The 12,329-nt window shown below is 34.6% G+C and overlaps 1 protein-coding gene across 16 annotated transcripts in view; it reads right to left on the minus strand.

Annotated features, from left to right (window-relative positions):
• Positions 1-11,832, minus strand: part of LOC114425359 (nucleolin 1-like) — a 28,326-nt gene extending 16,494 nt beyond the window's left edge. For 4 of the 16 annotated variants that reach the window (XR_003669217.1, XR_003669218.1, XM_028392267.1 and 1 more), the window contains exons 1-12: positions 11,682-11,832; positions 11,478-11,511; positions 11,289-11,354; positions 5,889-6,176; positions 5,754-5,787; positions 5,460-5,596; positions 5,222-5,335; positions 3,675-3,749; positions 2,979-3,047; positions 2,709-2,800; positions 2,518-2,635; positions 1,275-1,354 (exon numbers count right to left, since the gene is read on the minus strand). Coding sequence is in view for 14 of the 16 variants with exons in the window: in XM_028392267.1 (XP_028248068.1) it covers positions 1,275-1,354; positions 2,518-2,635; positions 2,709-2,800; positions 2,979-3,047; positions 3,675-3,749; positions 5,222-5,335; positions 5,460-5,596; positions 5,754-5,787; positions 5,889-5,912 (743 nt within the window). In the remaining 2 variants the exon portion in view is untranslated. The other 12 variants (XM_028392260.1, XM_028392259.1, XM_028392257.1 and 9 more) reach the window with 12 other exon arrangements.
• Between the last annotated feature and the right edge of the window lie 497 nt (positions 11,833-12,329).

The raw sequence follows: 12,329 nt of genomic DNA on the forward strand, positions 1-12,329 counted from the left end.
CTTTGTTAGCATATCATAGGAACTTTTCACAAAATGTTAATCTTCGTAATTGGATTGTGTTATGGAACCAAGAATTGCAGCTTAAGGAATGAAGGAATTTCTTGTACCTCGGAATTTTTCAGCCCTTAGCAATCCAACCAATTGGGTCTTCCCCCACAAATGCTGGCAGCTCCCCCTTACCCCAAATTTGCACTTCCTCCATCTCTAACACCAGTTCTCCCTCAAAGATCCAGCAAGTTGGACCAATTGTTAGGAACCAAGAATTGAAATGAGAAAGAAAAGAGAATTTTATTGACTGGTAAAAAAAGAACAGAAATAGGAGAGAAAACTCTCCTCCAATGGTTCCCCCTTCACAAAGGATTTCTCCTTTCAAAAAGAGCTAATGCTCAATTTACAATGACAAAAAAAACTCTCTTTCTCCTATCCTTCTTCTCTTATATATATCTAATCAACCCCTCTAACTAACTAACTAACTAACTCATCAATAGTCTAACCATCTTAACTAACTTTCCCTTCTCTTTTTATCCTAACAGATTGGAAAAAATTTTAATGTGTGCATGAATTAGAATTTGTTGATTCATTGTGTTGTGATTTGCAATTTGAAGGTTATGGAAGTGGAAGTGGCTCTCACTTGCTGAAGAAGAGAGAAGCAACTTTTGGCAGTATTTAAACTGCCAAAAAATGGTTTCTATTCATTAAAGACTATTATGAAGCATTATCTGGCGGTTTAGAACTGCCAAAAAATGAGCCTCCACAAAACGTAAAAAAAATATTAAAAACATTAATGTCACATCATCATTTAATGGTGAAAATTAACGTCAAGGAACAAAATTGGCAACAGAAGGAAAAATTAGAAACTTTGACAGGTCAAACTTTTGTTCAGGAACTAAAAACAGAATTCTAAAAAAGTTCAGGGACTAAATACATAATTAATCCTATTTTTAATAATAAAATATGTTTTGAAAATTATAATAGTTAGACAAGCTTATGACAAAATAAAACTGTTTTAATGTTTTTCTCATGCAATAGAAAAAGTAATTTATGAAACATTTAAAAAAATGTCAAGAGAGTGCCTTGTTTTTTTAAGCTTATCCAAGTAACAAAAAGTATATTCATAACTAGACACGACAATCTTTGCAAATGCATGGGAACAAAAAAAAGTGTTCTTCAATTCAACTTGAGAATGTTTTTGTAATGTTATTGGGTGGGAAATTTGTCAACAGACAGTAAAAAGAAGGATGCTCTTGAACAGTTTTATTAGACCTGTAAATTACCTTCTATGCTTATTCTTTTGTGGAGCTATAACAACTCTGATTCGACATCTTAACAATTCTGTATTATTTAACTGAAGAGCCTGTGATTACAGAAGCAATAATTAATTCTCAGGTAAATGACTTCACTCAGAACAGGGGTTCAATATAAAAGCAAAGATTTTTTTTTTCAGCAAAAGTAGATATATATATATATATATATATATGAAGTACCAGAGGTACTCAGTACAATATAAAAGCAAAGATGATGACAAGGCATAGCAACACATGCCATACAAACTATATATGTATGTGTATGTATGTATTTGTGAATCTAAATATATATACACACATAAGTATGTATCGACTTACGTGTGTGTGTGTGTGTGTAATATACACCCAACCATACACATATATATCGAGACTGCTGTGTAGTCTGTATTGGGAACCATTCCACTGGTTTTTAGTGTAATCATGGTACCTCTGGCACTTGGATTCATTTCATATATATACATATACTTATCTTTTGCTGAACAAAAAAAAAACATATATATATATATATATATATATATATATATATCTGTATGTATGTAAGAAACCCTGGAAATATCAATGTCAACCCTCCATAATAAGGAAACCATGTTGAAAAGGAAAACAAAGGGACAGATTTGGTGAATACCATGTATCTAAAATACACGGCGGTGACTTTATTATATAGTCTCAAAATAATACATACAATTGATCATAGGAGATTTTGTGCCTACAAATTATATACTGTTTCCGTTATAAAATAAATACATAATATTTAAAATTGATTCTCAACAGGTACAATACAGTTTTACAAAACCGATCAGGAGGCACTTCCTTTCCACTGCATAGTCATGCACCTCCCATCTACAATACAATGATATTCACACATGAACCAAACATACGCACAATTATAATGCCAATCCAACATTAGATTTCAATGACAAGGCTATATATATATATATATATACACATACCAGTACCACACCTGAAAATTGCAAGTTAGCAATATCAACAACAATAAAGCCTCAACCACAGCTAAGTACAGGGTGGCAATTTGCCTCAGGAATCAAATTCATTGAAAGCACTAGGAATGAGAAAAATATTTCAATAAATCAAATTATTAAAATTTTATCCTTGATAAGTAAATGGAACTGTTGCTTGCAAAGGTACAACTATCCATGAAAAGCCTTTGGCAGTTCTAAAATTATTTACACAAACATAAGGTCACAAGGCTTACGTTTTGTGCTGCTTCTGCTGTTGCAAACTCAACATGTCCAAAGCCTCTAAACCTCCCTTCAGCATCCGTATGTAGACGAACATCAACAATTTCTCCACACTCTTTGAAAAGATTTTCCCTGAATAATTTTGAAATTAGAAAAATAGAACAGAAAATAATCAACAAGCACCTGCATGAAAAATAATACATACAAATCAGCTCGTTCCACACTGTATGACAAGTTTCTAGTAACTATTGTCTTCGATCCAGCATTTCGTTCATTTGGTGTAGCTAGAATTTTAGGCTGCAAAATTTCAGGAAATAACTTGTTATATGACTGATTTGATATTGTTCAATTACAGAAGCAGTACCAACCATCTCCACGTCCCTAACATCTTTCACACAAGTCAACTATATATTCCAATAACTCATAACAATGGAACTTTTAGCAGATCTAAGGAAATTCATTATGAAATGATTACATTTTCTTGAGGAGCTTTAGGGTCTTTTTCCTCAATTCCTTTCTCACTGTTCTCTGAACTTTTTACAGGCTGCAATAAAAAGAAAGGTGATAAGATATTTAACTTTCAAAATAAACAATTTTTTTTTTGGTCAGCAAAGATAAATATATATATATATATATATATATATATATATATATATAAGAAATGAAGCCAAGTACCAGGGGTACCATGGTTACAATAAGATCCAGTGAAATGGTTCCCAAAGACAGACTAGACAGCAGTCTCGATGGGAACCAAACTGGAAAGCATATTTATACAGCTGCCAATACAGTATGACTTCTACCCTTGTCTAAAAACAAAAGCCTCTCCAAGGTTAGATGACCACTGATTGTAATGAGTTACAAAATCTTTCTCATAGTTTCTGAGCCATGTCCAAAGTAAGAATATGTACAATGTCCAAGATTGTCACATTTGTAACCATATGTGGCTTTTCAATAACATCAGAGCCATTGTCATCACTTTCATTGTCATCATCTGAACTATTACTGAAAGAATCATTTTCAACATTTTTTAAATCATATTGTTGAGCATTTGATGCAGCATCCATCTTCAGAACAGAATAAGATTGAAAAGCAATTAAAAGATATAAAGAAATAACAAAACACCATTACATATATAGCTGGTAAAAGTTGGTCCAGTGAGCAATTTATATACCAAAACTTGCATCTTCTCTAGTGTTTCTTCATTACATTCTTCAGAATGATTACCCTCATCAATATCCATATTACCCTGAAATTGACACGTGATATAAACTTTGTCAAACTCAACATAATCAGTTTGTCTTCCAGATATAGCAAAACAAGGCACCAAATAGACCATTTGTCATCCTGTAAAGAATCACTGCCAACGACCTAGTCTTGGTGAAGCCATTTTTTTTTATCAGCAAAGATAAGTTAGTATATATATATATATATATAAGTACCACGGGTACTGAGAATACAAATTTTTGAAGTTCAGCAGACATATGGTTTCCTAATACAAGCTTGAAAAGTCGAATTAGCTAACCATAAGCTGCTCATATTGTAAGCTATAGGCTACCCAGGTCCTATGTATGCTTCCCTCCCTAGAATTACAAAATACCTCTCTCAAATTACTCGACCATTGATTAAAATGCATTACAAAACCCTTTTCCATATTCCTAAACCATGACCAACACAAGAAGATTGCATCATCCAACACTGATGGAGGATGCTCTATTTTATTGCTGGACCTGGCTTAAAAATCTGGAGAAAGGATTTGATATCCCGTTTCACTCATGGTCCAGTAACATTAGGGATAGTTTTGTCTTGAGGGGGGATAGTTTCTATAATACAAGTTAGGCTGGATGGGTACCTAGCGGTTAGCCAGATCTTTGGTGTCCTAATTCAACTTGGTTAGCATGTATTAGGTCACCACAGTTCTGCACCCTGCAAATGCTAGGATGTATATACAACAGTACTGCTTGTACTATTTTTAATATTCTATATAATATATATATACTTTTGCTGATAAAAAAAAAATGAGAAAACTATCCCATTCCTATCCTACCAAATAAACCAGGTTAATGCTATCCACCAACACTGCCATATTTGTTAAGTCTCTATTTCAATAATTGGATCATACATGAGTACCATACAAACTCAATTACATCTATTATTCTTTCTAACTGAATTACAAATTCTTAGAATTTGGTCAAAGGGCTTAACTCAACCCCACAAAACCAGCTTGTAAGATAAGGACAACCCAAACTTTATAAGCTCTATTTAAGCAAAATATCTCTAGACCACCTTTGAAGATGCAATTAAGGCAGCCTCTAAAGAGGCTGAAACTAAGGCTGACACGGGGTGACCACAATTAAGGCAGTTTTCCAACACAAATAAACAGAGTAATTCATTTTCCAAGCATTAATCAATGCTCCTTTATTCATATATTATAGTAAAATAACCAACCAATGACATAGAAATCAATCACTCAGTGTTTGTGATGCCTTCATCAAAGCTTCTGTAAGAATCAAGACCATTGTTATACTCTAGAGAGATTTGACTTTGATTAAAATTTCTTCTATCTAGCATTAGATCGATCCTCTTAGGATTTTGGTGCTCAAAAACAATAACAAGAAATCATAGCCACACACCCAAAGCATTCCAACCATCAAAAAAGCAACTTCTATCAATTTAAAAGTGTTCAATAGTTGCATCTTTGTGAGAAATTCATTTACTCACTTTACCCTCCTCAGAACCATCAGCCAATGACTCCAAAGAACTGGAACAGTTAGCACTATCAGGTTTGCCTTTCTTCTCCTGTTTACTGAGGGAGTCTTTTTTAGCTTCAGGATTCTAGCCCAAAACAAAAATAAAACACAAACAGGGAAAATAAAAAACATCATTATACCTATACTGGCACAAAATTAAAGTCTATTATGGATCAAATAAAATTCTAATACCCATGTCAAATAAATACCTTATCTGGTTCAAAATCTTCAAAGGAATCATCTGAAACAATTTCATCCATAATCCTTTGCTCCTCTGCAACCTCATGTCTCTTATGCTTCTTTGCATTGACTTGCTGCTCATCTTCATTCTCACCCTCTCTCTTCCCTGCATAAATTTTAACAATTTGAAAATGAAAAACAACTAAACAGTAGATAAACTAAGCCCAAAGAAGAATCTACAAAATGGAATCAAAATAATATTAGAAAGTGTGTAAATGTAAATTACAGATGAGCAAACACTGAACACTGAAACAAAACAATACCAATTCGGGGAGGTGGCACAGCAGTAGCACCAGCCTACAAAACAATGAAAACAAGTATTGTTTAGCAATCACGATCTTCGAAGAGAAAGAATTCACCAAAAAATAAACAAATTGACAGTCATGAGCGAAACAGACTTTGGGATCTGATTTATTGTCCATCGGGAATTTTACGTTGGAGATCAAAAATGACAGGAACAGAACGATAAGAGCCCCTTTCAGGGACTGGGTTGGCTACTAGGGTCTTGGCCTCCTGGACAAAACAAACAATGCACTCCAATGCTACACGGATAAGAGATGCTTTTATAGGTTGTACTGGCTATTGGGCTCTTGGCCTCTAGGACAAAACAAGCAACACACTCCAATGCTACACAGTGCATGTCGTTCTCCAATTGGCTGAGCTGGCAAATTGCAAATTGGAAAATACTACACACATTAAAAGATTTAAACATTAGAATTGGTTTAATTTAAAAACACTTTTATAAATTGAAATAAACTTAATTGAATTTAAGTTTTAATTTCATTTGAATTGATAACATTGTCCTTATTTATTCATTCATTAGATTATTATAACTACAAATATAAAAGTTGAAGTATTAAAACACATTTTAATTATAAACAGCAGTTATAACTGCCATGATAATTTAGTGGTTTCATTTCAATATTTAAGTTTGATTAGGCAAATTCAAGCAGTCAGAGCCGTTGTACCATAAACTACCATTAAGAGTAAAATTTTGTTATTAGCTAACTACAGTGTTGTTCACACTAGCACATAATTTTTCCCTAGTTTTGTTTTCCCCAAATCTGAAATTTCTCTAACTTGAGTGATTTGTTCTATCACTCCCTCTTTTCGCAGTCTGAGTCACCATCATTTTTCAACATTGTTCAGTCTCATTGGCATATAATTTCATTTGCTCTCATTGTCACTGTTAGAATAATGTGTGGAATATAGTAAGTAGCACTCATTAACTCTTTCCCTAGGAAACTTACAGTCTATCAATAAAAGATTTAGAGTAAGAGAATTGTATTGAGGAATTCAACCCAACTGAAAACAGTTTACAATTCTGTTTATATAACAGTTACAGTTATGTAACTGTCAACTAACCTGAGTTAGTTAGTGACAGCTGTAACACAGTTGTCCTAACTAACAACTAACAGCAGTCTAACTACTAACTATAGTTAGACTTACTGACTTAGCTAAAAAGAAAATACAGTATCAAGTAAGTATACTCCAATAATCAAGAGTCTATATATAGAAGTTCTCCACAACCAAAGTATTGTACAATCAATCAATTTCCCTTAAGCAATTCTACCCTATCTCTCTCTCCCTTTCTCTATATATAGATGTTCTCCACAACCCATCCTCCGGGATGTGTGACTTATTCTGTTCTGTCACAATTTTGCTACTAAGTTTTTAAAACATGGAACTGTTTTGATTTCCAGCAGCTTTATTCTCTCTACTCTCTTGCTCTTGTTCAAATAGTCAAGCCTGCATAATTTCACTGTTAGATAACCAATTAGGTTACACTAAATCAGTTAACTAGTTAATTAGTTAGTTAGTTAGTTAGGCTAGTTAGTCAAAAAATAAGACATGTTGCCTATAAATTTTATTTTTTTTATCAGCAAACATAGTATTATATATTAATTGAGTACCAGAGGTACTGACAATACAAATATCATTCCAGATTTGGTCCCAACACAGTTTGGGCCAATCTGAAATATCATATAGGTTATACAGAAATCTGCACTAATATTCTATCCTATTCTATTTAGGAAGCCTGCTCTGATGTTGGAAGACCAGTAATAATAATGTGTATTAAAATCCTTCTCTAAATTTGTGAGCCACGTCCATAGTAAGAAAATTGCATCATCTATGATTCCATTGGCATTGAATGAACCATTTGAGAAGATAATAGTATTCCTGTGCTTCCAAATGGTCCATGTTAATGCCATCCACCACCATTTCCATCTTCTAGACCTCATTCCTTCTATGTCTCCACCAATGTTGCCTATAAATAAGAGTGGAGGTTTAAGAGCGGAGGTTTAAGAGAAAGGACATGTTATCATTTGTGAGAGGAAATTAGGGCCTCTTGGCATTGGGATGTGCAGACCCTCAAAGTTTTGCAGTGTATGTTGTATTCTGTAAACTGGGGAGTTCTTCCCAATTCTTTCTAGTAAAGATACCAACTTACCAAGTTTCAGCCAAACATTCATCTATCTTTTTAAGTGAGCTTCAATTATCAGTGACTTTTTTGGCAACTTCACAAAATTCTCCAGCAACATCAATCTCCGGGTGTTTAAATTTTCCAGTTGTGTTGATCACCAGCTGCTGCCGCATTTTCAGCTGCATTAATCTCCATCTGCTGCCTCTCAGCTGTGTTAATCTCCAGTTGATACCCCACACTCAGCTAAAGCACACTCTAGCTGTTGCCAGAGCATTCAATTCTCCTTTTATGGTCTCAAATGCAGCCCAATGTTGCCTTTCCAAACGAGTCTAGTGGATCCCATATTATTCTCTTCTAAAAATGTAGTGACAAGCTAAAGCATCGTAGGTTTTGACTTGAGGGGGAGTGTTAAAATAACATGCAGTTCATGTGTCACGTGTTAAACGCATGTCAAATGCATGAAGCTTTCATAAAAATTAGTATTTAGGAAGTATCACCCATCTTCTCTTTCACTAGGAAAATAGTTCCCACTCAATCTATTAAGAGTCTTATATAGAGATGCTCTGCATAACCTAAGTATGGTACGATGAATCAATTTAACTAAAAGTATTCAACCCTATCTCTCTCTCCCTCTGTGTCACCCTTTTCTCTCCCTACAAACTAAACAGTCATGATTGGAGGTAAGAAAACTAAATGTTGCTAAAATCTAGGTTTAACCCAATGTCTCTATGACTGCATAACTATATATTGCTCTTTGATACATTTTCAGCAAAAGTAGATTAGATCAAATCAGAGACCCTGTTGCTGAAAGACTCACAAGACAAACTAGACAATTTTGAAATACTTGGCACCATTTTTTGTAGCTTGGCAAGGCTAGGATGACCCCACTGAGCATGGATGAAAAGAAGAGAATCCACCACAAATCCAGCATGAGCAAAGGTGTTAAGTTGATAAAGCCCATGTAACTCACATCCGGTGCCAATCGTCCAACCTGAACTTAAGTCCTACAATAAAATAGAATCTTTGGTGAAGGAGACAATACAGTCAAGAGAATATGTTAAACGACTGATAGATAACAAATTAAACGGAGAAACAGGAACATAGAAGACCTTATCAACTGAAAAAAAAAGGGAAGGGGATTGACAATACCAATGCCCTGAGACTGTGTTTGTGACCCAATATCCGTTGTGTCTGCAATAGAAGCAGTGAAACTAGAATCCTGACGCTCCTCATACCACTTAAGGAAGTCAACAAGCATGGCTCAAGGTGTCAATAGATTGTAGGTGCCAGGGTGAGTGCAAAGGAAGATGCTTGAGCAGCTTGGGCAACATGGGTTGTCCTAGGTGGTCGAACATGAAGGGCAAAACAGATGTCAATGGTGGGGCCAAGCTTGTGGCAATGATCGCATTTGGGATGATATTTTCCTAGTTTGCGGCATTAACCATGATCTCTACTTAGAGAGACCAAGGCAGATGAGTCAACATATGGTGGAGGCACATCCACATCAACAAATGGTTTGGCCAGTACAAGCAGCAATGTGGACCATGCAGAATTGATGGTGGGAATATTTGGAGAGCCCAAAATATGATCCGGAACCAATGAATACTCAGTAAGTGGTCCATACAAAGCTAATAACATGAAGAAGGATTGTAGTTGTTCAAGTTCCTCGTCAGGAGTGGAAGTCAAGGGCAAGAGTTCATTAAAATCAAACAGAAGGCCATTGACTTTGCCTAAATAGTCAACCATTGTACCATCAAATTGTCTAGCAGCAATGACACTCGTGAGGTTTTGGCAAATCCCATATAAGCATTGAGAGTCCTTGGTGTAAAGACTCTTTACCTCATCCCACACAGCTTGACAAGTGTCATGAGCACGGAATATCTGTTTCAGAGAAGGACTAAGAGTGGATTTGAGGATGTTACAAACTTAGCATCAATCTTTTGGGATAGAATCAGCAATAGAATCAAGCTTTTGGGATAATCTTGACCGCGAAGCCAAAGTTTGATGTCGTAAGCCAAAGAGTCACAGTTGTTGCCATCTAGTTTGTCAATGTGGAGAGAGACAGCAGCGTAGTTGCTGAAATAGAAGGGTCACCCTTTGGAGGTTGTGAACCAGCCATGGGTCAACCATGAAAAAGAGATCAAGCTAAAATGCCCGAGGGAGAACACGGTAGTTCTGATAGTGAGAACTAACATGCGCTGGAGATGTGTCCACCAGAAAAGGAGACCACGCCAGAAAAAAAAATGGCTGTCACCAGGGGAAAAAAAGCCTCTGAAATATTAGGCTCTAGATACGATGTTTGTTTAGTGAAAAAGGATTTTTTTTATTAATAAAGAGAATACAAGGATTATACATTTAAAACACACAAATGGGCTTTGGGCATATAGACCCAATACCTACATATCTAACAAGGTTTAATCCTTTGACTAGAAATACATGCTCTTGGGATAAGATCTTCGAGTCATAAGGATTGCAGTTTGTAGGAATAACAACTTGCTTGTAAAACTCTTATGTGCCTTAAGGTATAAGTTAACTAGAATATTAATTTCCCTAAGGATTCCCTCCAGATGCATATTTGAATCCAAAGCCTACTGCCAGCCTCTAGATCATATCTTCCATAATCACTTCTCTGACATTGTCAGTAAGATAAGGAGATTAATTAGGGAGAAACAAAGAAGGAAGGATTGATTAGGAAAATTAGAAAGTGGAAACCCTTGAGGAGAATTCTTTCATCTATTCTTATAGTTGTCCAATAAAATTATTCATTTCCTTTGTTTATATCAATTTTCCATTTCTCTTTCCAAGGTTCCTAACAGCTTCTGTTATTGTCATTTCTGTTACACATTTTTTATGTGTACAATAGCAGCAACCAGGTTTGAACCTGGGACCTTGTGCAAACCACCCCAACCCTCCACTACTAGACAGACCCTATCGGGTTAACTAGGTAGTTAGAGATTGCATTTCTAATAACTGGTAAGTGTAAACAGCTTCTATATATACCCGAACCTGTTTACAGGTTCAAAATAACTTACAATAACATTTTGGAGATCACTCATTTTCTCTGCGCAAACATAGATGCAATTGATCAACAAACAATCTGGTATTCGTTAGAAAACGCACTTATTGTTTAACAAGTACTCGTTAAAAAAAAAAACATTAATGTGCATAAGCATGTAAGTTGTTACATCTAAATGTGTCAAGTTTTTTTGGTTAATCAATTGTAGAAAAAAGAAAGAAAAAAAGTTTATACTTCTTTAGCTATGCAAATATCATAAAGCAGCATATCCTGGCACGAAATAATTAATTGTAATTGAAGCTTCTATCATACATAAATGAAATTGAAGTTTCTTAAGTCATGCAAATTTCATAATACCTTATTCTTAATCTCTTCATCAACAGCATCTCTCTCGTCTGATCTTTGCACTCAATTGCTTCTCATCTTCATAAATTTTATTTTTAAAAAAATAAAAAATAAAAACTTTAAAGCAACTAAACAACAATAAACTAAGCCGAAACAAGTAGATGCAACGAAAGTGGAAATGTGAACAAGACAAAACGGTACCGTTTTGTTCAAGTGGAAATGCAGCAGTACGGACCTACAAAACAAAAGCAAAACGTGTTCAGTGGAGTCAGGGGTGTGTCAAAGAGAAAGAATTCACAGCAAAACATACATAAAAGGTTTTCTGATCTGATTTATTGTCCATTTTGGTTTTGAAATTTAACTGAGAAATGAAAACATTGAAGACGATAAGATTAAGAGAACCACTTTGGTTGAGTTAGATCGTTAGGGTTTTGGTCTTCTGAAGAACGAGACAGGACAGAGCGACGCACGCAAATGCTACACCGTCGTTTCTTTCTCCGGTTGAGTCAACTTGTTGCAAATTGCGAAGGGGAAAATATTTTTATATTTTTTGAAACGGGCACATGTTGAATTGTACTTTTAATGTGAGAAAAATGAAATTTAATTGACATCAATTCAATTGGATTTGAATGAGTAACGTTTGATTTAATCTTAAAATTGTATTCAAAAGGTAATTTTATATTGACTTAATTCTATTGTTAGTTTGATACTTAAGTCAGAAAAATTAAGCTTAAATATGTTTTTAATTTTTAAATTTAATTTATTTTTTTTAGTTTTTTAAATTAAAAGTTATTTTTTTAGTCTTCTAAAGTCACGAATGTAATTTTGGTTTCTTTTGTTATGCTTCCACTAAGTGTCTGTTAAGTTGGTGAGTGACATGGTAGATAGTTTCCTAGTCAATATTTGCATGTGTTAATTTGAATTAAGTGGATTTAATTATTTTATAAAATTATTTTTTAATTTATTAGCTTTTGTTGAATGGACCCAACCCTATTACCATTGCTTGACTTAGTCCAATTGAGAAATGTTGTTTGCTTTTCTGCATTGTGCGAA

The sequence above is a fragment of the Glycine soja genome, chromosome 9, assembly GCF_004193775.1.
Source record: "Glycine soja cultivar W05 chromosome 9, ASM419377v2, whole genome shotgun sequence".
NCBI lineage: Eukaryota > Viridiplantae > Streptophyta > Magnoliopsida > Fabales > Fabaceae > Glycine > Glycine soja.